At 43.3% G+C, this 26,934-nt stretch overlaps 1 protein-coding gene across 2 annotated transcripts in view; it reads left to right on the top strand.

Annotated features, from left to right (window-relative positions):
- Positions 1 to 6,389: 6,389 nt before the first annotated feature.
- The window catches only part of NELL2 (neural EGFL like 2), a 152,211-nt gene continuing 131,666 nt past the window's right edge, over positions 6,390 to 26,934 (top strand). The window contains exons 1-3 of one of the 2 annotated variants that reach the window (XM_064448205.1): positions 6,394 to 6,508; positions 6,927 to 7,024; positions 7,187 to 7,315. In XM_064448205.1, coding sequence (XP_064304275.1) covers positions 6,970 to 7,024; positions 7,187 to 7,315 — 184 coding nt within the window. In that variant the 5' untranslated portion in view covers positions 6,394 to 6,508; positions 6,927 to 6,969. Of the gene's footprint in view, positions 7,025 to 7,186; positions 7,316 to 26,934 lie in introns of both variants that reach the window. The other variant, XM_064448215.1, reaches the window with a different exon arrangement.

The raw sequence follows: 26,934 nt of genomic DNA, 5'->3' as shown, positions 1-26,934 counted from the left end.
CCCTGATCCAAAGTTGCCTGGAATCTCTCCACTGACTCCAACCACCACAACAAGCTGTAAGTGCCATCCCCTAATGCCTATGTCAAACCTGTAAGAACAGAATGTTCTCTCGAATGGCAACTGCTTTTAGTAAAATTAAAGCCTGGAAAATTCATTGAGCCCCTTGTGGTCATTAACAAACCCTGCTGTCAGGTATGGATTTGTTCTGATTTGATTCTCAGCTACTGGATTTTGTTTTTCCCTTTGTTTTCTACAGTAAAGAGTCTTCTACTGTCAGAAATCCTCTCTCCACTTTGGTACTTGCAGATGGAATTACCATATTACATTAGGTGGTGGAAGAAGAAGAAAAATTGCACCCACCCACTTTCAGGGACCCGTACACCAGCCGGTGTCTGGCTCCAGTGTGGGCTGCGTAGATTTTTTTTCTTTATTACAAGAGTAAAACATACCAGATTAAAGTCTTTCCATGCCAGCTTTGTTATCATAAATATTTGTGATGGATATGCTGATCCATTTTTAAATAGAGGATAATACTTCAGATGGCAAAATGAGCAAAACACAGAGCACACTTAGGTCAAGGTAATTTAACTCTAATCTTGCCTAATTGTTATTGCGGTCTGGACTGACAGAACTGAGATAATTAAATCCTGATCATGAACTATCCTCTTCTTACTTCATATGGTTCCACATGCCAAATACAACGCCAGCACTCCTAGCTGACATTTTCTGTGAAAAGACATTTTTAGGCATCATAACGTGTGAAGGCTGCCAGCAGGGCAGTCTATCACTTCCACCTTACATCAAAGGGATGTGCTCCCTCTTGGAGGAAGAAAATAAAGCTAGTATAAAAAATGAGACTCTAGCAAGGAAGGTTAATGTGGGCACCTTGCAACATCGAAGATTCAAGGTTCAAATTTGGGAAAAAGAGAGCGCAGCCTTTCTTCCAGCCTTTCTTCCTTGCCCTTGAATCACACAAGCATCTTTGGGAAAACTTCCGAAAAATACCTTCATCTGTACCTCTCATTAATGTAATTGCCTCCATTTCTCTTTCTGCACCCGGAAGAACGTGGCTGTAACAACAGCCTTGTAATTTCCACCACTCCTTGTGCTGCTTCTTCACTGCTGACTTCACCACTTGCCAAAGCTGCAACCTCAGGCGCAAGACATGACGTATCCTCAAGTGAAGATAGTATAAAAAACCAGGAAGACATGAAACTTTAAGAGATGTGAAGTGTGTTCCTTAAATAGCTATAGCCTTTGTTTCACAACTCTGTTTTCTGATGGTAAGTAATTTTTGCAATTACAAATGGGGCAATATCAAATCTGTATGAAACATTCATAACTGTAACTAAAATGGGTGATGTCTCTTCAGCTGATGCATGCTTGAGAAGAACGCCTTTGATGCCAAGGCATTTTAACTGGGCTGGTACTGTCATGGTTGGGTGTGTAGCTTCGTCATTTTGACAGTCTCTGCTGGGTCATAGCCAAGTGTTGTATTTAAATCCCAAGTTCTTCGAGGCTTTCCTTGTCAGAAAGGCAGAGTGCATTTCAGAGATGGGAAACCTGCAGCGTGCAGGATGCTAATACAGATACCAGCTCTTACCTAGGGGAGGCTGCAAGACTGACAAATTGCAAAGAGGCGATGAGCAAAGGAGTGGCTGTGCGTGCACATTTGTTTGTGAGAAAGGGGAAAAGAGAGAGCACCTGTGGGAGGGAAAGCTGCTGAAGGGGAGAAAGCATTTGGGGAATCAGGAAGGGAAGACTATGCAAGGGGGGAGCTGTGAGGAGGCTAACAAAGCAGCAAAAGTAGATCTCCTGCTTTATAGAAACAAATACATACGTGTACCTGTTGGAGGAAGAGGGTGGCACAGGAGAAGTTCCCAGATCTGGTCATGAAACTGGCATGAAAAGCTATCTAATAAACACCTGAGGTTTATTCAAGAACAGCATCTGAGCTTTGCTCCTCGCTGTTGAAGCCATCATTTAGAAAACAAGTGAAAATGAGCTTGGTGGTCTCACCTTAGTCCCATGTGGCATTTTACACAGTATGGTCTTTACACACGACCATTTTCATAGAAGGAAAATCTGGATCATAATGATATAATGGTGCAGACAGAAGTCCACACTGAAGGGTATTAACAGAAACCGCTGCAGCATAATTTGCCTACATTTTTCCCCGACTGTAACTAATAAAAGCCCTCATACCCAGCAGTATCAAATTTAGTCAAATTAAAAAGCTGCTTCTCTGTAACAACAGACTATTCTCCTTGTTCCACTTCAAAAAGTATTAATTATGGAACACCATGTTTTACAAATATTTTTCTGTATAAATGCTGCATTAAAGCACTGTAATGTTGAGTAAACAGCTATGTGTGTTTTGCAATATAAGGAAAACTGTTTTCTATACTCTCAGAAGAGAAGTTGCATTGGTGTTTTATAAGTAGGTCAGTGGCAATTCCTTATGTATTTCTTAAATTCACATGGACTCTCCAGGTTCTGGCATAGGAATACATGGTAAAACTACTGTGAATAAAATATTCATGTTATTTCTTTAAAAATAAATAGACCCAGATAAGCTGCAGTAAGAGAGGTAATGCTTTTCCAGTCCAGGATTTTCATCTCCATGTTTTAGAAGCTTTACTCAGTTCAGTTTATTAGCATATAATTAATATGAGCATAATTAATATGACAGTCCCGTTGCAATTTTTACTGGTTTTGGCTGCGATAGAGTTAATTTTCTTCACTGTAGCTGGTACAGTGCTGTTTTGGATTTAGTGTGAGAATAATGTTGATAACACATTGATGTTTTAATTGTTGCTAAGTGGTGCTTACACTAATCAAGGACTTTTCAGCTTCCCCATGCTCTGCCAGGGGCACAAGAAGCCGGGCGGGGAGGGGGCACAGCCAGGACAGCTGACCCAAACTGGCCAAAGGGATATGCCATATCATGTGATGTCGCGCCCAGTATAGTAACCGGGGGGAGCTGGCCAGGGTGGCAACAATCATGGCTCAAGGACTGGCGGGGTGTCAGTCGGTGTGGTGAGCAGTTGCATCACTTGTTTTTGACCTGGGTTTTGCTTCTCTCTCTCTCTCTCATTGCTTTCCTGTTCATTATGTTATATTATGTATTTATTTATTTATTTAGTTATTCATTTATTTATTTAAATTATTAAACTGTTCTTATCTCAACCCACAAGTTTTCTTATTTTTGCCCTTCCGATTCTCTCCCCCATCCCACTTGTGCTGGGGGAGTGAGCAGCGGCTGTGTGGTACTTGGTTGCTGTCTAGGATTAAACCACGACCCAGTGAAATAATTCATGAATTTGGGGCTTGTAACAGTCCTTAACTCTTTATCTGGCATGAAAATTGTTGAGAATATTAGTAATATTCAGAAGATCTACTTAGTTTTTAGGATCTAGTAGGGGTTTTGGTGAGGGTGTGTGTCAATATCATGATATCTATTTAATCCAAACAACTAATTGAAATTGAAACACTGATGACCAGAAGACTGTTCATAAATGAGTTATATTACAGAGCATCAAAGCTGTGTTATACAGTACAGTGTGCTCCTGCTAGTGTGATGAAAGCATGGCGGGCTCACCTGCCTGTCAGGCAGGGACATTGCCAGGGCCATTCCCCCTTCCAGGGGATTTGGTGGCTGAGTCCAAGGTCAGCCCCTCAGGAAGTCTTTTCACTTGGCCAAACTGTACATGTGGTACTGCCAACCTACCCATTGCTGTGGAATTTCAGGATGTTATTTCATCCTAAAGGTTTTGTAGAGAGAAGGCTGTTGCACTGTAGATGCAGTAGAACCTGTGACCAGGTGGTATTCTGAAGAAAGTCATGGGAGAAATTGCATAGTCAGCGCAAAAGATGAGCCTTGTCTCCTACAGATGTTTCCTTGAGCAATCAGTCCCCTCTAATGTTTGTAGAGATCAGACTGTCTTAGTAGGGATGAGAACTATAAGACACAAAAAAAGATACCTCTGAGACATCTAGAATCTGTAGAGCCTTGAAAGTTGCTGAGAGCCTTGAAGATTAGTATATGGAATGGAGTGCTATAGACAGAGTCCTTGCTTAATAGAAAGCACCAATGTGCAGTTTTTATATGCTGTACCACTCTCTTAGGTCTGTCACCCTTTGCCATGTCTGGAGTAGGTTATGGTGAGCCTCAATATCATGTGTATGTAGATCTCTTGGCTAAAAGACACGGTTTCCATCAAAGGGAAGAGCATTCCAGCCAACTGAAGGCATAAAACCCACTTTCTTTTTGTATTTCCATATATCCAGAAAGACTGGAAAATGGTATGTTTCTAGTGTGATCAGAAAGTGATTCCATAGGTAGAAATACATATTAAGTTTAGCCAACTATTCGAAAGATCTAATCATTATTTGTATTCCTTGTATTGGTAGAAATTCTCATTTTGCTGTTCACTTACTTCTTGGTTAGCTGAAATATGTCACTATTGATATCACTATTGATATGTCACATAGCAGAAACGCAGCTCTGTGTAATGTGTGCAATGTCTGCCCCAGGATCCACATGGTTAAGAGGGAAAAGGTAAAGCAGGTTGGATGGTGTTTTGAGCCATTTTTCAAGTAAGTTTTCAAGTATGACATGAAGATAGGCGGCCACTCCCTGGAGATCTATTGCGAGAGAAATGGATTATCAAAGGGGCGGACTCCACCTGATTTACGTGCTTTCTCCACTCTGGCAGCCCCAGCTAATGGAAATTGTCAGTGGCTGCGGGCAGATGCAAAGAATTCAAGGCAGATGTTTGCCTCTTGGTTTGTTCATTGCGTGCCTGACTCAACTGGCGGTAGGGCTCATTATGCACCATTATTGCTCTAGATTTTGAACCTATTTCTTCTCAAATTAATTGCTTCTGGTTCAGTTATCTGTAACCAATGTGATTGAAATAGCATGAAAACGATCACCGAAGTGTGGCCGTTGTCCATTAACTCCCCTAAGGAAACACATTGTCCGTTAGACTGCTCTGGCAGCCAGCGGATTTCATGAGTTCGGAAGCACAGTTCCACCCCACCGATAGGTTGGATACAAAGCTTTGGTGTAGAAGAGGTGCTTGGCTGATTAGGATGGGGGTGGGATGCCATTATCTCCTCTGCCTGTACAAGATATAACACCAGGGACAGCGTGTGACCAGTTACACAGCCGGTACCAGAAGCAGGGCTTCTTTTTTGGTTTTCAGATGAGTTGCAATGGGAAGTGGCTGTAGAAGTAGCTCTCAGGGCTGGACTTGCTCCACCACCTGAAGGAGAAGCCAGCAGCTCTTCCAAGGCTGACATGGGTGGTGGGGCACATTGGAGCAGTGTTCTAACGCCCACTTTGTGGAGTTGGGTTGAGGGATGGATTGCATTTTCCTGCTTTTCAACACTCCCCTCTCCTTTTTTATTTATAGGAAAGAAGGTATTTGCTTTGTACGCTGCTTAGGATCTCAGTTGGTTAATCTGGCCTGGAAAGGACATTTACCATTGACTCCTATGGCTGTCGTTGGAAAAAAAAAAAAGAAGCAGGGGAGGGTGGGGGGGGGGGGGGGCGCAAACCCTCTTCCTTTTAGCCTTTGGAATTATTATTGGGAAAGATTTGTAAAGGTTACTTATAAAGATTTTATTATTTGTAAAGATCATAGTGGATGAATTTGGGGGAGGTCAATAAACAATACTGGAATCACCAGCTGACAACAGGGTCTTACTGACATGCATGTGAAACAAGAAAAAAAAAAATAAAATCCCATCCTTTTTTCCACAGAATTTCACAAACTGGCAACAAGGCATTTCTGCCTTGCACATTGGGAGTCTATGAAAGGGAAGAATAAGGCTATTCTTAGCCCCCTTTATAGGCACACAAAGTAAGGCACAGAAATGTCACTTGCTGGGAAGGGAGGGTGTGTGTTCATTCAGGGAGCGAGGCCAGGACTGCTGTGTGACTGTAAAATCGTCCTTCACGACACGGCAAACGGGCACCTGGGGCTGACAGAGCGGCTGTGCCTCCACATGCACCCACCTTAGTCAACCACTGGAAACGTCCTGGTTGATTTCCCCCCCGCCCCCGGAATTATTTTTATTTGTGCTCAAAGATCAGGCTGAGGTTTCGCCGGAGCCTGGACGGCATTCCCAGGGGATGGGAGTTCAAGCGATGACTTCGACGCGGGCGGAGGACAACAAAGCGCGGAGCCCACCCCGCCGGGAGGCCGGGGAGCGCCCCGAGGGCTCCCCGCAAGCGCCGCCCGGCCGCTGCCAGCCCCGGCCCTCCCTCCCTTCCCACCGCCCCCGGCCCTCCCTCCCCGCCGCCCCCCGCCATCCCCCGGCGAAGCTCCCTTGCGGCTCCCCTCAAACTTCCCGGCCCGCAGCCCCCCCGACGGCGGGTCCCTCTCCCCGCTCCCCGCGGCGGACGGGGCGGCGCCTCCCCGGCCCTGCCCGGCCCGGCGGAGGCGGTGGGCGGCTCCTGCGGCCGCGGCATAAACCGGCGGCCCCTCCCGGCTGGACGGTGGGCAGGAGATCGGTGTTCCCGCGGGAGCCGGGCGGAGGCTGCAGCCGCGGCTCCGGCTTTCCAGCCGAGGGGCTGCTCCCGGTGGCAGCGGCGGGGCGGGGAGCTGCGGGGCACGGGCGCGCCGCCTCCTCCTCCTCCTCCCGGCTGCCGCGGCCTCGCTCGCACGGCAGCAGCGGCGGCGGCGGGCTCCGGCGGGCTCCCCCCGGCTCCCCCCATTGTCTGCCCGCGGGCGGAGGGCTGCGCTGCCCGCCCGCCCCCCGCCCTCGCCTTTGTGTGCTCCGGCCGGCGGCGGGGCGGCGCGGCGCCCGCCGTGATGCGCGCTGCGGGGCGGCGGGGGGTCCGCTCCTCCCGGTGAGAGGCGGGGAGGGACCCAGCCCCTGCCCCGGAGGTTTCTTTTATTTTTTCCCACCCGCAGCAACCGGAGGAGGGGGACTATGGACTGAGCGCATCGGTGTACCATGGAGTCGGGCATCCGCTTGAGCACGCTCTGCCTTCTCCTCTGCCTGGGGCCAGGTAGGCGGATGCCGGACCCGGCGGCGGCGGCGATGCCCCGGTCCCCGGGCGGCCGCAGGTGCGGGGCGCGGCGGTGGCCGACGGAGGCTCCGTGTGTTGCGTCTGTGTGTGCTCGGAAAGTTGCAGCGTCGGCGGGTGAGGTAACGGCACTTTCTGGGTCAGTTGTAGGATTTGGCGTGGACCCCTCGCTGCAGATCGACGTGCTGTCCGAGCTACAGCTGGGAGGCTCCGCGGAGGGCGTGCGCCAGGTGCCGGGGCTGCACAACGGGAGCAAAGCCTTCCTCTTCCCAGGTACGGCCGCCCCCCGCCCGCCCGGCCCCGCGCAACTTCGGCCGCCGCCGGCGGGCCCCCGCGCCGCCCCCGGGGGGCTCGCACCCCCCGCAGCGAGGGGTTTGCCCCCTCTGAAGCACCCGCGGGTCCTTCCCTTCCCCTCCTGCCCGCTTTGCTTCCACTCGTCTCCCCCCACCCACCCCCGCTTTTTCTTTTCCTCTCACCCCCTTTTTTTTTTCCTTTGACTGGTAGACGCTTAATTAAAGTACAGCAGGAAGGGGGATGGCAGGTGGCTTATTTTGCGAGTCGTGGGGTTCAGTGATGAATAATAGCACCACCCACTCTTCTGCTTTACTTGGGAAACGCTAAACATTACCCCAGATCCAGCTAAGGAAATGCTCACAGAAAGTTTCATGGGAATCGAGCAAAATGCTGAAATGAAGTGCTCCAGAGGAGTGAGGCAGATGGCTGAAAAGACGACCCTTTTTAATCACAGGAAAGTGGCCCTTGTGAGCTTTTATTTCATACTGTCCCTTGAAAGAAACAAAGGATTTCTGATCTCTTTTAGTGCTGTGATGGCTTTTTTTGTTTGTATTGGGAATAGAAATAAAATAGTATTTTTTTTTCTCTATCTTTCAAGGGTGCATTTAGGAGGCTTATTTAAAAATAATTAAACTTCCTTATACTGTAATATATAAAGGAGAGTAAAATAACTCTCGATGGCCCGTTGAACTTATTGGCATAGGTTATGCTGCCTACGCTTGCTCATTATCAGTGTATTTTTGAATTACACATTAATGATGTACTGATACCTTAAGTGAATCTGGAGTCAAGAATGCTTTCAGGAAAAAACTATCTTAATTTAAAAAAAAGCCTAAAAATGGCCTTTAAAAGCAAATCTTGTCTCTGAAAGATGATGAACTGCTTCTTAGGAACATAACTAAACAAGAGCAAGAAATATGGCTCAACATCTGGTGGAGGAAGAGCAAATCTCCCCATCAGCCTGTAGTTTTAAAACAGGGGGACTGAATTGCCGGCTTCTTGTGTGATGCCAGGAGTTTCAGCTCTGATCTGAAAGCGTTGCTAGTGCAACAGGCAAGAGGCTGTGTTTCCCATACAGAAGAGTTATAATTCAAGGGAGATAAGATCTGGAAAGGGAATTTCTTTTTCATGTTTGCATTAATGAGATAATTTATCAGAAGCTAATAGTTGCCAAAGGCTTTTTTTTTTTCTAAGGTGATCTCTCTAGTGGTGTTCTTCCCCGGTACAGCCAGCGTGTGTCACTATGGACATTAATGTGGAGACGCATGGGCATGTGCCTACAGAAACACTGGTATATGCTGGGTTTAAACACCCGTGGTGGGCTTGCGGCTGCAGAACAGGGTCTTCCGTGAAGGGGGTGACTGCTTAGGATGCCAACATGTTTGGGTGGCTGTGGGGTTCGTGTCCTAAAGTAGCTGTGATTTTTAAGGTATGGTTCTGAGTTGAGGCCCCATTGTGCTATAATGAGTCAGGGTGAGGGGGAAATCAAAACTCCCTTTGACATCAGTGGTAATGCAATTAGAGGTTTGTAAGAATAAGTCTTTTTATCGTATATTTTCCCAGTGTCAGGACAAAAAAATTGCTGGGTTACCAAATAATTTTTTCAAGTTGTTCTCTCATCCTTTGTAATTATGAGTGTATGTAGTTCCCCAATGGGTTACCAGTTTAGCTGTAACAAAAAGAGATAGGAGTTTAAATTTTCCCAACAGCTTTTCTATTTTGTTGAGACAAACTGGGGGAATAACAAGGATGTAAACACCTGGGTCTAAATGGTAGTTGAAGTCACTCAGTATCCCTTGGGAAGTCTTCAGCGCCCTGCAGGACTGGAGACATTTCTCCTGCTACTGCATAAGATGACTGCTGATTTTCTCATAGTAAATGGGGTCCTTACTGAGCAAACAGATTTTCATTTTCAAACTTGTATTTAGAAATAGAGAAATTTCCTTCCTTGATCAGACCACTGGGTCTGCTTAGTCATTTTTGTTCCGCTCTTAGAGCTGACGCTGTAGGAACATTGCTGTAATGTATGCCTCTTAATGTATGTATTCGCACTGTGTGGATTTCGAATATATGTACGTGCTGACTTTAAATTTGGTTTTTGCCTGTGTGTTTTTTCCTTATTCCTGCTAAAGCCTTAGTCCTAGACACAAATGATTTTGTGAAAAGGACACAAATTACTTTAAGTGATCTGGGAACTTACTCTGGAAACTTTCATTTGTGATCCTTTGCCTTTTGGTTTCTTCAGATGGTGAATCTTTTCTTGTCCGTACACATATTTATTTATGACACTTTAGTATGTTGCCTTTTGTGATATGCCACATTCTCAACTGGTATAAAGCCTTACTTTACATATGTTTAAAACATACAGAAAGTGTAAATGCTGTTCATTATTTTAGAAAGAAATTATGAAAGTGGCAGGTTGAACTGCCAACAGGTAACAGATAATTATAGATATATGATGGGAAATGTGTACATACAGCTAATGCAGAATAGTCTCTTTCCTTCTGTTTCTAGGCAAAAAGTCAGTTTTGACTGCTTAATTAAATATAGCATCAATTTTCAATACAAAGGTTTTAGCATCTAATTGGCTGTTCTGACATTCTTCTTTGCATAATTGATTTTCAAAGGTACTTCTATTTCTAGGCCATAGAACAGAGTAAGCAGTTAACTCTCTGAATGTAGTTTTAGTCTGTTATAGTCTATTCAAGAGCATGTAGATTGCTCCTTATGTGGTTTCCTGATTTAGAAATAACTCTAGCCATTTGAAGTTTGCAGCCACCTGGGCTTTCTTTTTGTGTACCAATCTGCTCTGTCACTGTACGATCTTATAGAAAGTATCAGACTTGGGAAACAGAACTCTTCCCACTGACTTGAGCCAAGGTCAGCTGTATGAGGTTCAACAAGGCCAAGTGCCGGGTGCTGCACTTGGGTCACAACAACCCCATGCAACGCTACAGGCTTGGGGAAAAGTGGCTGGAGAGCTGCCTGGCAGCGAAGGACCTGGGGGTGTTGGTCGACAGCCAGCTGAACATGAGCCTTCAGCGTGCCCAGGTGGCCAAGAAGGCCAACAGCATCCTGGCTTGTATCAGCAACAGTGTGGCCAGCAGGAGCAGGGAAGTGATCGTGCCCCTGTACTCAGCACTGGTGAGGCCACACCTTGAATACTGTGTTCAGTTTTGGGCCCCTCAGTGCAAGAAGGACATCGAGTTGCTGGAGTGTGTCCAGAGGAGGGCAATGAAGATGGTGAAGGGTTCAGAGCACAAGTCCTATGAGGAGCAGCTGAGGAAACTGGGGTCGTTTAGTCTGGAGAAGAGGAGGCTGAGGGGAGGCCTTAAAACTCTCTACAACTACCTGAAAGGAGGTTGTAGCGAGGCGGGTGTTGGTCTCTTCTCCAAGTAACGAGTGATAGGATGAGAGCAAATGCCTCAAGTTGTGCCAGGGAAAGTTTAGATTGGATATTAGGAAAAAATTCTTCACCAGAAGGCCTGTCAAGCATTTAGGGAAGTGGCTGAGTCCCCGTCCCTGGAGGTCTTTAGAAGAGATGGAGATGTGGTGCTTAGGGACGTGCTTTTGTGGTGGACTTGGCAGTGCTAGGTTAACGGTTGGACTTGATGATCTTAAAGGCCTCTTCCAACCTAAAAAATTCTGTGATTCAATGACTTCAGCAGGATTAGATGCTGTGGTCTTGAATTTTAAAGGTTTTTAGGTGCCTGATGCTCCTTGGTTGTAGTGGATGGTAGCACCTGAATGCCGCTGTAATCTAGCTTTAGTTAGCTGCAGGGGCTCCTCTTTCTGGAAAAATGTGATTTGCAAAGTAATTGTAAAATGTTCCAGTGTAGCTTGTGGGAAGATACAATTATGAATAGAAAACAGGAGGAAGTCTTCCAAAATGTTAGTGTTGCTATATGTGAACATCTGCCAGCACTTCCTAGCCAACAGCAGATATTTTTATGTCAAAATATGTTGAGATGAATTATTCCTCTTCTGGTCAGAGCAGCAGAACAGAAGTCAGAATATCTACACCACAAACTTCTCTCTGGTGACTGTTTACATAAGTTGGTGAAATTTTCAATACCTTAGTTTTCCCTTTGGAAAACAGGGTGACGCTAAAGGTAAAGCCCAAATCAGGTGGGTGGATTGAAGTGTAATTAATGTATTTGAATAAGGCTTTTGGGGAAATAGCATCATCGCTCCTATAATTGTTTCTTTGTAAATATACTGCATGAATACAATTTGAGGAAATCAGTAGAGGTGAAAGTCGATGTGACCATTTTCCTATGCAAACACGAACATCATATTGCTGCAAAAGCACTTGTTGCATATGTAGCGGCTTGGAAATTTGAAAAGGCAGGCAAACCCACCAGCAACGGAGGCTGGAAGGTTGTTAAGGGTTTTGAATGGGTCAAACATACCAACTTAAGTCTATGTTCAGGAGACTTACTTAATGTTAAGCACGTGCAAGGTCCCAGTGAAGCTGGATATTTCAACTTGCAATAGGAAATGGTGTTATGAAGTGTAAGAATCTAAATAAAGGCTGAATGTATATAAATGTATGCACATATATGAATATGCCTATCAAAAGGCGTACATGCCTCAAAGAGGAGGCTAGAGGGTGGGCAGAAGAGTGCAGTCAGATGTTACAGGCGCAGGAACATGTATGTAAGCAAAAGATATTTTAAAAGGGCATGGCAGACACAAAAATGTGGGAGCTTGTGTATCTGAATGCAAAACTTGGAACTCGTTCAGAGGATAAGTTTTTTTTTTCTCTGCCAGTTAGGATATGAAACTCTTAATATGGTTATAAACAATATTTGGATATTTCTGGTGAGGAGGGACAGTTCTAGAAGCAAGATATGGTATACTCTGGGGAACAAGATGTGCTATAAAACACCAAAGAAAGGATTTAATCTGTGTGTGTGGTGCGTGAAAGGACTCAGCACTACTGTTTTCTGAATTGGGGCTTGCTGGCACAAACTGCTGTCAGAAAAAAAAAAACCCAACCCTAAAATAGGCCTCTTGGTGTAAACGATTTGTTAAATATTGCTGTGTGACTCGGTCGTTTGCTAGCACTTTAAAATAGTGGGCTAGACAATATTACTCTCTATATATCTTGTATCCCTTTGGAAAGATCACTCGTTTTGGCCCATGTTGTCACCTCTGCACGTTACTAAATTGAGGAGCTAAAAACAAAGCTTTAAAACTAGAGTTTTAACTTTCTTTCATTACAGGAATAGGATTTATGTTGCCTATGCCTTTTTTCCTTGCCACCTGCCATTGAAACTATGGACAGATGCTTTCTTCAGGTTCCAGCTGAGCCTGCTGAAAATATTACTGTTCCCAGCTGCTCATCACAGCCCGGGAGCTAGAGGTTACTGTCCCCACAACTTTTCCAAAGCAAGAGATCAAATGAGCATTCCCAGGTCTGCTGACAGTAAAGTCAGCCAGCTTCAGAAGCGAACCTGGCTGACTGCAGTGACATGGATTAGAGAGTCCCATAAAATCCCCTTTCTCCAGCTGTACTTGAGACCTGAATCGTCTCCCAGAGGAACAGTAACAGACAGCTGGGTGAGACGATGCTAATGTTGCCAACTGGCATGCCTGACTGCAGAGTGAATACCTATCTGCAGCTTTTTTCGTCTCGAAAGCAAGCTGGTTTCTCTCTCAGAATCACTGAATCCTCAAAATGTGGGACCTCCAGCATAGATATCATCTGTAGATAATAAAAATTCACAGATATTTTTGGTGAGAGAAAGAAAACCCCTCACCCCTTAGTTTTGGGGGAAGGCTGAAATGATTGAGTTTAATTTCAGTAAGTGCTAGAGTGTTTTTCAGTGTTAGAAATGCCCAATATAAGCAATTACCCTATGACAATGTGGTAGCCAGAGAGATCCAGATTTTGGTGTACCTGGAACAACAGTGTATTATGGCTTCCCCCACTGCCCCCATCCCCTTCCACCTCTGGCACATCCCAAAGTCACCTTTGCACCTGTGCAAACAGTAACTGTTGTGGTATGGCACTGCCAAGGTTGTGATTGGTACTGCTGGGGAGCTGGGATGGATGTGGGAGAGCCCCGAAGCACTGGACTGCTTCTGCTGGGGCCTGCAGAGGGGGGACTGCTGCCACAAGGCATCCTCCTGCTCCAGACAAGCTGACTATTCAGCATCCCCCTCCTCCTGTCAGCAGCGTTAGCAAGAGGAGGTATTTGGGAAGCATCTGCTGCATGAAGAGCCTGCCCCAGAAAAGTAGAAGGTGGTGTGTGAGAATCCTGCATCCAGTCCCCATCCTGAACCATGCTGAGTTTCCATGCATGGAGAACTAGGATGTACTTACCCACTACACAACCATACACTGCTGAATAATCATGAATATACCTATTATAGGAGACGGCATTGCTTGCTAACTAATGCCATGCTGGCTTATCTGTAAAATAGAAGGGGAAAAAGTTACGGGAAGTAAAAACTCAAATATTTTTGACGTGTGATTGATGCTTGTAATGGCACAGCAGAGTGTAGAACTGGGAGATGGAAAGTGAATGGGGACTTAATATATAGGAGATACCAAGGAAACTCAGGTTTCTAGAGAAGAAAAGCTTGTAATGCCTGTATGTGGTCATTAGAGCATAGTTGATATAAACTAATGTTAAGGAATGACAGAAATGTGGCCTGTAGCATTTGGGGATTGTAACTGTCTTAATGCTGAAAGTTTCAAATAAATAATGTTGCTGAGGGTGTGTATTAGGCATATAAAGCATCACAAAGGCATAAGTGTAGAGCAATAAAGTTATTTTAAGTATCGCTCTAAAAACGATATCATTGTTCATTGCAAGAAAAGGTATTTTACATGAAATTTTCTTCTTCTTGTCTTGTATCTTTTTTTTTTTTGTTTTTCTACAGTGGGATTTTTGGGGGGAGGGAAAGGAAATAAGCAAAAATTAAATATTCCCTCCATAGCCTTTGGGTTTTGTGTTTTGTTTTGGTTTTTTTTTTTGTATTTGCATCTCTTGCCATGTGTCTTGATATAGTCTCTTGTCACCTTTCAGTCTGTTAAATTCTTAGAGCATGGATTCTGGAAGAATCTACAGCATGGGAAGAGAAATGATACCTGCTTGCTGGTGTAGACACTGTACCTTACCTGCCCAGATCCCCTCAGGAAATGGTGCCAAGCAGCATGGCTTCTGCGGCTTTGCCTGGGCTTGGTGGGACAGCTCACACCTCTGGCCTCTGCTACTTCAACCTTTGCAGTGAATTAGTACCTGCATTTATTAATCAGCCAGGGTTTGACTCTAGAGGAATGTCATATTTTATTGTTTTCTCATGGCCTTGACCTGCTTCTTTTCACATCCAGGTTGCATCTGCTATGTGCAATAAATTAAAGCCCCGAGGGATCTGTTTTCTACTGGGACAGTGCTGAATGTCCAAGATGTTTTTTTTTAATGAGAGTTTGATTGTTTAAGTTAAGTCAAATAACAGCGCTCTGTTTCTACACTGGGCATTGCCCAAAACAATTAATACTGATTAATAACAGACAGAATTGCATTTGCTTGTTCCTACTTTTACAGTCACACCTCTTTTAAAATATTGCAAGTACAAAACCCTTGTTGAGGCAAGTATTATCTCAGGGCTCAACCTGGCATATTTGTTGGAAAGCTGAAAATTAGTATGTTGTGCAGCTCTGGGGCATACATGGAAGGAAAAATACAGGAAGATGGTGTCAGTATCGTGATGTGGGGCAGAGCCCTAGTTGGTGCTGTGAGAAGGGTGAGGATGGGCAGAGGAGTGGAGGCCAAGGAGGACTTTCTCCATGTTGACATCCCCCTCAGGTGCAGCCAAGCACAGATGGCTGCTCACCAGACAGCCTCTCCTGGCAGCGTAGCAGGGTGCGATGGTCTTGGTTGAAGTCAAAGATATGATGCTGACAGCAGGACAACATTTCACCTACATGCCAGAGAGAACCCAGCACCTGCAGCATGTGTGCCCTGAGAAGGAAGGACAGTGACTCTTCTGGCTAGCTGTCAAGCACATCTTTCCATATTGCTGGGGGAGGATTGCATTAGCAAGGGGTAGTGACGTGTGAAAATGAGGTCTTGCTACCCTTATGTAATTGCTTTTGCTGTGACATAGTTCTGTAGTCACGAAGCATGGCTGAGACTAGCTAGGTTAATGGGGGTGTTTCCCCCCCTGCAGCACAGTTCATTCTCCAGTGAGGTTTCAGAGAGGACAGCAGCATATCCTATGTATCCCTTCATCTAGATCAGTTTTAATGTCTGTTTTCTCCCCATTTTCTGTTTGGTTATGTGATCTGGGAAATAAGTTTCCTACTCTCACCCCCTTGCTTCCATTCTCTCAGTCTGTATCCTCCAGGGCACATAGGTGCTGGCTTGGAAAAATAACACCAAGAATAGTTAACTTCACTGCTTCCACTCCACTGAGTCTTAAGGGAGGTACAGAACTGAGCTTGTAAGTTATTTAAAACCAGTGGATAAGAGCTGGAGATTATATATAGCTGTCACGGGAAACCATACTTCTGTGTAGTTGCTCTTCAGTTCCCTATATTTTGTCCCATTTGGTTGTGTGCCAAGGCACAGATCCACGGAGCAGCTGTATTCTCCTATCTGCACTGCTAAGGTAGAGCTGAATAAGGAGTGAAAAATTATTTTTCACTGAATTTTTTCTGTCCCTCTGTTTTGGCTAATTTCCTCTAACTTTGGCTCAATATTTAAGGAATACCAATTTTTCCATCTCAGTGTTGTCCAAAAGATTTCTTCTCAGGAAAATCTGAGAAGAAATATGATAAGAAAGGGTACTTCAGTTTTTCATTTTTTTGCCTAGTCATGTTTTCCACATTAAATACGCATTATGAATGTTCACTCAGATATTTCAGGTAGCTGTTACTGAACTTTAAAAACTTAAAACAAACTTGTAGCAAATATTCTGTTTAAGTTATGGTCCCATTTAGGGAGTAAATTTCTTCTTTGGTTTTTTTTGACTTTTCTTTTTCCACGTTTCTTTAAACCATGTTAGGGTGAAAAACTGCTGTAGCCATTTTCAGCATGGAAGAATTTTACAGCAAAAATTTCTCGTTATTCTGATGAACAACATTTTTGCTTCTCTTTTTTTGGTGCGTACTTTTTGGGGTGTGTGTGACCCTGATGACTTCAGAGGGAAATAAGAGCTTAGAAAACTGACTTTTGTGTTGAGCTGTCTTGGGAGATGCTACTCAACTCTGCTGTTGCAAGGTGCTGAAGCAGTGGCCATAGTATAAAAGGACGAGCAGACTAAGACTTCTGAAGACAGTGTTCAAAAGAGTTTTAGTAGATTAACACATTTGCAGCAGCAACAACATTGCTACAATAGACCGTAATGTTTCCAAAGGAGCCATTACAATCAATACTGCTAGCGATCCATAACTGAGAACTCTTTTAGTGGAATTTGAGTGGCAATTTCCCTCGCTAAAAACGTAGAGGGGGTATAATAAGAAAAAGACCTCCAGTTGTAGAATTGTTCTCTCTGATAGACAGAGCACCATTTATAAGGTTTCCCCAGCATAAATGCTTATTTAAGTGTAATTAGGCGGTGATAGCATCCATACTGTTTATCCTATCAAGAGAAGACACATGCCAACCTTGACTCCATGACTGGAAGTCTACCAGTCTCTAAATGGAGCTGCAAAATGCTCCAGAAGGGTTCCAAAGGAACTTTTGTGGGTTTTAATAACTCCCTAAACATGCATTTGCCTATTGGGCCACGGCTGTTCCAAAGGCACTCTTAAGATTTCCTATAACATTGGCTAACGTCCCTTGAACTTGAAGTAGTCCCAGCTTTGCTCAGCATCCATTCAAGGAGTGGGGTAGACCTGAGGAAAACCTTGTGTACCCTGGTCAGTGATGCTTATTTTAAGAATTCCTGCATTCACTGTTAGAGTTTAAAGCATAAGCAATTTATACTGTAGTAAGGGATCTGGGAGCTTGAATTTTTTTTTTTTTTTCAAACTGAGAATGTGCTTGAGTTACTGCATGCACTCTGGATTTCTCAATTTCAGAAAAATATCAATGAATTGCAGAGAGTGAAGAGAACAACAGCAAACCTGATTATACAGTAAAAAGGACTGGCTTACTAAGAAATCTTTTAAAGAACTTGAATGAGTATGTGCAGCTTGTCCAAGCAATGACAAAACCGTTGTATGATAAGTGTCTAGTATTAGAAGATTCTTAGACGTTCAAAATGAAAGAATTAGTTAGTATTCAAAGAGCTAGAGGTAAGAATAATGTAATGATATTATAAATGGAGAGGATTTAAGATAAAAGGAGGCTTTCACAGGGAGCTAGTTCAGACTGTGGAATAGCTACCAAAAGGAAGTGGTGGAAATCTTCAAACTCTTGATATCGTAGAAGATAGCTTGAAATAAAAAAATCTAGGGAACGTTAGCTATGTTGTAGTCAGTGTGATGTTCAGTTAATATGCTGAGGATAGGGTAGATGACCTTGTAAGTCTTTCCCTACTCTGCAGATCTGGATTGTTGGTTGAATTGTTCTAGTATAGGGAGAGATTTTCAAAGACACAAAGGTGCATTGAACACCTAATACTCATTGAAATCAAACTGGTGCCTTTGCATTCTGCCTAAAACTGTTCTTTAGTGCATTTAAGTATATTTTAATGGTACTTGGTTAAAAGAAGCCTGCAAGAGCCAGGAAATAAGGGTTTGGAAGCATTTATAATTTTAACTCATCCAAGCTTATAAATTGGGCATGTGTTTAAAACCTGTAGCTGATTCACTGAGGCTTGCAGACACATTCATAGAAGTATGGACTTCATTAACACCTGATTTGAAAGAAATTTCCTGGCAGGCAAATCTGAGCTCTGGTCCTCCTCGGCTTCCTTGGGACCTCTGGCAAGAGTAGCTTGGGTCCCCCGTGCACTTCCTGTCTGTCTGCCCTGCTCATAGCTGAGCTGTGTGTATGGTACCCCTTGATATCCCTTCTCTTTGATGTTACCAATTCAAAATCCTTCTAACCTTTTCTTTTTCTGGCATTAAAGCAGATATCAATTAAGCTGCTTTTGCTGTTGGGATGAAGGTTTGGATTTTCTGGAGCTTTCTAAGTTGGTGACTATTGACCATTCTTTTGTGTCAGAAGTTAATCTTTCATGCAGACCACGTCATTGTGGTCATCTGGGAAATTAAGACTGATCTCATATTAATGCTTTCTTAAGCTCACCATTGTGTTGTATGAAAATAAATCAGCCTTAACACCTAGAATTTTGGTGAGCTGAAGGCAATTAACCCTAACATGGGTACAAAACCAATTATACCCCAGAAAGCCAGAGTTGAAGAAAAGCTTGGATGAGAGTTGCAAGCTGTTGTGAAGAGGGAGAAACAGATTCTTAATGGGGAAAAAAAGCTAAAACCTCCAGGGCATCCACAAATGATCAAGTTGGGCTAGATGATCCCGAGAGGTCCCTTCCAGCCTACATGATTCCGTGAAACAGAGGCTGCAGGTGGTAGGTCCTCAGAAGCAGCATATGGGTCATGGGGAAAGGAGCTTTTGAGAGAAAATGACCAAGCAGAGATAATGAGTAGGTCTCACTGACACTTGCACAGAGAGAACCAAGTGAAGGAGAGACGTGGTCTATTGCTCAGAGGATATAGGAGTATCAACACCCAGCATGATCCTAATCCCGAGGTGTCATGGTGGGTGCTGGTCTTCTGCAGTCTGTCATTGTATGATCCCGTTCACCGCTGGAATACAATCTATTTGAGAAGCACGAGTTTTGTCATATCTTCTGGGAGAAGGGTAGTTCATGTAATCCAGCTTGATCTACGCTTAGTATAATCTGCTTGTCTGGTTTATTATTGCTGTTAAGTTTGTACTTTATTGTTTTTAATTGATTAGACTTTTACTTTTGGTAGCCTGCTTTTTCATTTGGAAAAGGCTGACAACACTGCTTCCCTCTCTTGTCCACCCCCTTGGCATGACTGGCATGACTTTTAAAATCCTGACCATCCTATACAACTATGGATAGGAAATAAATTAAGTCTTTCAGCAGTTCTCATGTGTGCCATGCCCTTATTACAGTACCGGTGGGGCTGGAAGGCAACGCATTATTTTTCTTGTGCTCTTCAATCTGTGTCCCCATGTTAACAGCATTTCTTGGTGTGATATTTTTCTTTGTTGTTAGGTCAGTTTGACACAAAGTGCTCATATGACAGTATGCAGCCAAGCAAAACTAGGTGCATATGCCACAGATGGCAGCAGCAAGGAAAACAAGACAGGCTTGATTTTCTCCGCAGGTTTCAAGGTGTTCTCAAAGCAGCTTCTAGAAGACTGCATTGTGCCTAAAGGGGTGTGAGCGTGTGCATATATATACACACATATATTTATAAAGCTATAGTAGCTGCAACCTTTTAAATGCAGCTGGAAACTGTCTTGAAATGAAGAAGCAGGCAGAAATCCCACTCTATGCTACCTCTGTGTCCTTGTTCAAACATAATAGGTTTTATAGTGGTGGCAGCTATGAAAAATGTAAACAACATGATTGTAAGTAGCAGCACTTGATACTACCTATAAGGGAGAGAATGCAAGAGTCTTCAGAATTTAAAGAGGAATTGAGAATAGTGTTGGAATATAGACTAGGGAAAACTAGTAATCAAAAACCGCTATTTCATCACGTAATTGATAACCTGGAACCTATCAATCACCAGAAAGCATTACAATAATAAATACCTGGGGCAGAACATACCATACAGCACACATTTTAATTTCCTATGAGTGGAATTTCTGTAACAGGAACAGAAGCTGTCTTTTATCCTTGTCACGTTGTTGTCATGTAATAGATTCCCACTGAGTAGCACCCTCTCTCCTAGTGATAGTATCTTGCATGATGACATAGTTACAGTGAAAGGAGTAGTTTCTTGTGGGCAAGGAACAGTGGTTTTCTGTACCATGTATGCATTTAAAAACTCCTGATAGTACTTTTGTGTGGTGCTTCCCCCTACGCTGATGCGCAAGTTCCTTGTATTCCTTTCAGAAATGTTCAGGAGCACACGTTTACATTTTGTTTGGCAGTTTGGTGGGAGTTGTTTTAGTAACAATTTAGTGTGGTAGGATCTGTGTTGTTTATTAACTAAATCAGCTGTTTCAGCCTCCTTGTGCTAAGAATACAGACTTCTAATCTGGAGCCCTACATGTTTAAAGTTCAGGTTTTCCTAAAATTGGGTTTCTTATCCTTTCACTTGCAAAAGATATGCAAAATTGTCAGAAATATGCTTTTGTAGATACAGTCACTAGAACCTGTACTGTATTTATTTCCTTCTTATTTACTTTTTGCCTACTGATTCCAAAAGCCATGAAACCCTCAGTCATTGACCCTACATATTTTTGAAAGAGTGCATCTGACCTGTTGCGGTGCAGCTGGGCTGCTTTACCTTACAGTGAATGGCTCCCACTTGTAATCCTGGTGTAAATTCCTTCTTTGCTGAAGGGACCGCAGCCAAAGGGAGGATGAGAGGTGTTTAAGTGTCAGTGTTGTGGTCTGACAGATTAAGCCTGAGACTGAGAGACCTGTGATACCTAGTCCTGACACTTCTAATGGGTGTTTACGGTGGGGTAAATCGACTGCTTGTTCTATCTGCATCTATTTCCCTGTGTTGTACAGATTTACTAACCAAGCAAAGGTGCTACCTGTGGCTGTTTGTATTGTGCTGTGGACACACTGAGACACGCCACACTTGAAAGGACGTTGCCTTGATCTGTAATCCAGGTGGGGAATCATGCCAAGCAGCTGCACCGTTCATTTGACAGCTTCACCAATGCAGTTGGATTCTGCTTGTGTAGTAGGAGCCTGGGCTGGAAGGAAAGATCCACCTTCCCCATTCCACACAATGTGATCTAGTTAAGTTAGGTGTGTGCCACAAAGAACTGCTTCACAGCTGAAATCTCAAGACTGTCTCAGGGGTTTGGCCGTGTTTTGAAAGCATGTGATTGCATTTTAGTGGCTGAACAATGGTTTTGTAGACTCACAGGGGCGCAAAGGAGGCTGTTTCTGCCGGAGAAGTCAGTAGTTGGGCGGTGGGAAGGTAAGCTTAACATTACGGAAAGATTCAGCTTGATGTGACTTTCCTTGGTTTCTGAAAGCAGCCAGTACATAAGGTCAGAGGTTTAACCCAGTCACTAGTATAATCAGTCTCAAACTAGTACTGTATCATTTCTTTTGCAGAATGCTCCTAGACAGAAACAGATTTCTGGTGGTATAATTGTCAATTTACAGTGAATGCACAATCTGTTATAGGTGTAGTTTGCCCCAGAGAGTCTTGGATTTGCAAACTCTTCCTAAAGAGTCATCCAAGTCAGTGCCAGGAGCTGGAAAAAATGGTTGAGAGCTTGCTACAGCTCAATTATCCCATTCTGGCATATCGGGTAGGGGTTTTCCCCCTATTAAATATGTTCTGTTTTAATCTTATTTGCATAGTTGACAATTTTTAATGTTTCTTTAGTTAAAAAAAAAAAGTTAAAAAAGCAAACAATCTTAACAAACCATGGAAAAATTCCCTTGGGACTTTGACCACGGAGAACAAAACATTACAAATAAAGCACTTTGAAATCATAATTGCTTATGCAAATGCACAAACTACTCCCAATTACACAAGCAAGTTAGGTCCTCAGTAGTGGTTTGGTTATTTCACATCAGAGATATTGCAGCTATATTCAAGCATGTATGTCCAGGTTCTCAGAACCTTTTCCCCTTCTTGCCCCACAGAGGATTTGTGTTCTCAGCTATGCCAAAATGAGTTTAAATGCACAAATATGTGGCTTGCAGGTGACCCAGAGTTTTTTCCAGGAGTGATATGATTAACATTTTTTTTAGGATGTAAGTATGAACAGCCAATATAATTGGCGGACAAATGTGTGTGTTGATTCAGGTCCTTGAAATTTCCTGTGTCGGTCTGTTGTGACTCCTGGTACTTTGCATACGGTTTGAGCTGGAGGAAAGAAAGTCCTTGCTGGATGACACACCAAAGCTGTAGCTGACATTCAGAATGGAGAAAGCTACAAAGCAAAGGCAACTGGAACCTCCCCAAATGCTGCAAGAACAAACTGTGACATTTTTCCCCTTGTTTTTTACTTGATGTAATGATTTGGCTTCAAGTCAGTTTTTGTTTCAATTGTTTAGTTTCAGCTGAAGTGCATTTTGCTCTCCTTCTTTTCTCCTTGCCATCCATTGCAGTTCTCTTTGCATACATCCTTGCTGAGCTGTTTCTTTAATGGAAATAAGAAGGGAAGCACACAGAATTGCTGGTCACTGTGGTGGTGTCTAAACTACAAGAGCAGTTTGTGGGGTATCCCCCCTAAACAGTCTGTATGGTATCCCAAGGTCCTGATCATTCAACCTGGGAGATTTACTGGAGTTCTTGCTCCCAGTGTTTGTGTTTTTGTTCTGGTGAGACCAGCTTGTCTCCATGTTATAAGGAGTACTTGGGTGCATAAAGGTCTGGATGTAGCTGGTTGGATCCTGATGGATGATTAGATTGTAGTCCCAGTATTCACCCAGACTTGGGAACTGGGCAGTGCTCCTGGACCCTGCAGGTCATGCACACCCTTTGGGACTGGATCCAGCAGGAGTCTTACTGGGTCAGTGTTTACGCTGTATCTTGTAGCCTTTTAAACTTGAGGTAGAGCTGCAACACCTTCCCCCAGACTCCCGCAGAGCTCCTTCCTACAGCCTTGGAGAAACCAAGTCATGTTCATGTGGGTTTGAAAAAACAATAGCTGCTCGTGTTTTGCTATTCTCTCTGAAACAACTGGGAATCTATAAGAAGGGAATGAACAAGTGTATAGAAAGAGTAGCTCAAAATGTTTTGCCAACCAGTATCTTACGTATCAGTTCAAAAAAAGAGTCAGGTGTATTTAAAAAAAAAAAGGCAAACCAATCAACCTTCCCACAAGCATAACATGTCTAGCAGGGTTTTGTTCTGTTAAAGCTTGTTTTACTTCTTTCTATCTTCAGTTTTCATTACAGGGAAGCAACTCCTGAATTTGAATGTACCGTGCTCCACTTAAAAACCTGCTGTACCCTTTCAACCTTGTAAAGACTCTGCTTTTGGATTGGCTTTGCATGCTGCCCCGTTTGCCAAGAGCAGCTTAGCCTATATTGGTTGCTTCAATAAAAGAACAATATAAAGTAAACTGTCTCAGATATTGTTGCCCTTTGTAGGCCCTGTGAAATCCCTAGTTAAGAAAAAGATTAGCCAAACATTTTAATATGGGGAAGTGACACGATGTGAATACATGCCTGTGCCATGGATCCCAACTAGTGTAGGAAAATGAAACAAATTTGAGCTAGCCTTATTATATTTTTCAGACTCTTTTTTAGCCTGCAGTCCTTCTCCTTTTTCTCACAAACCACTAGAATTTAATTTGGGTAGTTCAGCAAACCTACAGTCAGATGCAGAATTGATTTATAGATGCTGCTATTAAAAGCTGATTATGTGCACACGAAACAAACTGTGGAGCTCAATTAATTAGAATGCCTCCTTCAAAGACTCTTCTGCAGGAGTTGGTTTTATAATTAAGTTCATACTATATGTTTAGCTTTAGATGCACTTCAGAAACTCAAGAGCACACCCTTTGCTAAGACAAGTTAACCATTCCATTTAATAACTGTTTCTTTTCTGGACTGGAAAAATTCTGTAGTGAACGGCTTGTCCTAAACTGTACTTGCATGTTGTCTTTTCAGTGTGCAATTTAGTACTCTGCTGGTGCTGTGTATGGAAGTTTTCCTGCTTACCTCCAGTAACTTGTTCACGGCTGCATCCAACACCTTTTTTAGTGTTTGGGTTTTTTTTCCTTTTTTTGCGGGGCAGGAGGGCTCAGCTGGATCAGTTTCCCGAGATGGTTTCTTGTGCGTTTGCATGAGTGAAGCTGTCACCGTAGGGCTGAAGAGAAAGAATTAAAGGCTGGTAGCAGAGCAGAAGGTAGAACCGCCTCTTTTGCAGCACCAGTTTAGACTGGCGGAAGTGCCTTTGGACCTGTGGAGTGAGTACCGTTGAAAGTTAGACTTAAAGGGAAGTAATTATCTCATGAGCATGACTGAAATAACAATGTCTACACTTGACACGTCCAGGGGACACTTGTGTGGCTTTGGTGTCAGCTGCAAAGCTCTGGCTGCAGATTGCCTCTGATGGGGAAAATGTGTCCCAGTTGCAACTGCTGTTGCAAGCACAGGGTAGAGACAGCCACTAAGTTTGTCTTCTGAAGGGCTGAGTTCCTGCAGGTCTTAGGGCCAGTGGTTTTCTTCACTGGGTTTTCAGATTCCTTTGCAGTGTTAGATCTTAAAAGACTTGGTTTTCTGTGCCTGTGGCCAGCTGATAACCTTATAACTAGATATTGCAGTTGAAGGTTGACCGCCACTACTGTTTGTCTGTGTCCTTGTAAACTGTTATCGTTGCCAACCATGACATGAGTTAACTCTCCCTTCCTCCAGCCTCCTTCTCCCAGTCTGTTGTGTTGTTTTCAGTCCTTTTGTTAACTTGCATGTCTCAAACCAGCTGCATGTGTTACCACATGAGCATTATTATTCCTTCTAACTATAACCTTTGACTTAAATAAGGAGTGCTGCATGCTTTGAGTTTGAATTCTTGTTTCTTTCGTTGTCACTTTGCACTTCCTTCTTGTATAAATTAAAGATGGAGTGTTGGCACTATGGGTCTGTGAGTTGTTATGGTGTGGTCAAACCAAGCACATGCAATATTCTAGGAAGGTAAACCCAATATGTAAGTATCATGGCTAGAGACAAATTTCTCATTCAAAGTAATAGTTCTCTCCTTATTTTTGCACTCTCATATCAAAAGATTTATGCCTTTGGTTTTGTGTATTAGAAATATTCACAGTATGAGGTTTTTATGTAACTGTTGAGAAACCACAAATTATTATCTGAGATATACCAGTTTGATTTTCCGAGCCATTATGGAAGAAGTCCAGTTCCAGTAAAGTATTTTCCTTGGGTCTTAAAATGATTACTGGAAGCCAAATGTCAAGAACAAGCCTGAATCAGTATTTATTGAGCACAGCTGGTGATCTATCAAGCCCCTACCTCTAGTGTTCAAAGTCAATTGGAATGAGGGATTTGCAGTGTTCTGTTAGTGTAAAAAAGAATGGATCTAATGGATCAAAGACCTTTCAGTGGTCTTTCTTTAAGAAATCCACCTGATGTCTGTCTTGAGCAAAGGGTGCTGTGCTTCGTCAGAGTAGTAATAATTCAAAAGTCTGTGTAGTTCTTTGGTACAGCAAGTATGAATGAACTGGCTGACTTATTTGCAATACCAAAAGCGAGTTGCCATGTGTTTTGGCAATTTAATACTCTAGCAATTAATGTGATGATAATCTTAATATATATGCTTCCAGCGTGATCTGATCAGATCTCCATACTTTCGTCTGTATATAGGCCATGTATATAGGTAGTATAAGGCCATGATGAATGATTATAGCGTACCCAGATAAGGTTTTATAGATAAAAGGGTGGAAAACTCTCATCCAACCTGGTGATTGGGTAATGATTCACAGGGGTGACATGAATAGACGTCAAAAAAGATTAATCTCTTACGGGCGTAGAGGCAGCTCTGTTTCCCCCTCCTCTCTCAACGCAGCAATGAGGATGGGGAGGGCTCTGGAGAGCTCCACTTGACAGCGAGGGTTTGTTTTCTTGCTAAAGCACAGGTGATCTGCAGAACAGTGTTTGCATTCCAATAGCTCCGATTAGAGTAGAATTGCATGTAGGAGGGGAAGATAATTATTTATGTGTGATTGGAACTGACCTTGTGTAATGGTAGGGGTGTTTTGCATATATTTTTATTTCATCAGTTGCTAATGAGAATATCATAGGAATTTGGTAGAAATTAATATTCCTTTCTAGTTGAAAAGTTGTGGATTTTATTTTTGTTAAGTGTAGTCTCCGTGGCCCATTTTCCACTTCCAGAATAGAGGATTTATGATTTCCACTGGTAGGCTGTGATAGTAGTTAAAACCAGGAACGATGTAGAGGGATAAGCTAGAGGGTCACTGGGACAGAGAGGCACCCTAGCATCTTCCATGGTTCAGAGCTGCACAGGGAAAATCTGGATTCTTGGATTTCTCATCTTCCTTATTACTACCATTTCAGTATCTTGAGGGAAACCTGAAAGAAATCCATTGGAGACAATGGGAACAGAACAAGAACAGCCAGGGAACTTTCTGCAATTCTGCTGTATCCCACAAATCTGACCTGACTTTCTCTTTTTTTGTCTTGCTTGACTTTTTTTCCCTTCCAAGCCTCTTCCTCCTATCTCCTGTCTTCCCATCAAACTCACATTTGATATGTATACCTCCTATCTTTTCCTGCCGCCATATTAAACCACAAATATTATGTGTCCAACTCCAATATACATTCGTGGAAATTGATAGTGTCTATTCAGTACCTTAATGCCTCTATAGATTCCTGTGTGCTCACTCTCTAAATCGGAGTCAGACTGAAGCTGTTGGATGAAGGACCTATGCAGCTTCTTCACTGTCACATTCACGTGGATGCGTGCTTTATCAGCCCTGTATAAATGGCAGGGAGGTGAGAGATGA

This window comes from Phalacrocorax carbo, chromosome 1 (assembly GCF_963921805.1).
Source record: "Phalacrocorax carbo chromosome 1, bPhaCar2.1, whole genome shotgun sequence".
Taxonomy (NCBI): Eukaryota; Metazoa; Chordata; class Aves; order Suliformes; family Phalacrocoracidae; genus Phalacrocorax; species Phalacrocorax carbo.
This window is presented reverse-complemented; position numbering and strand designations above follow the sequence as displayed.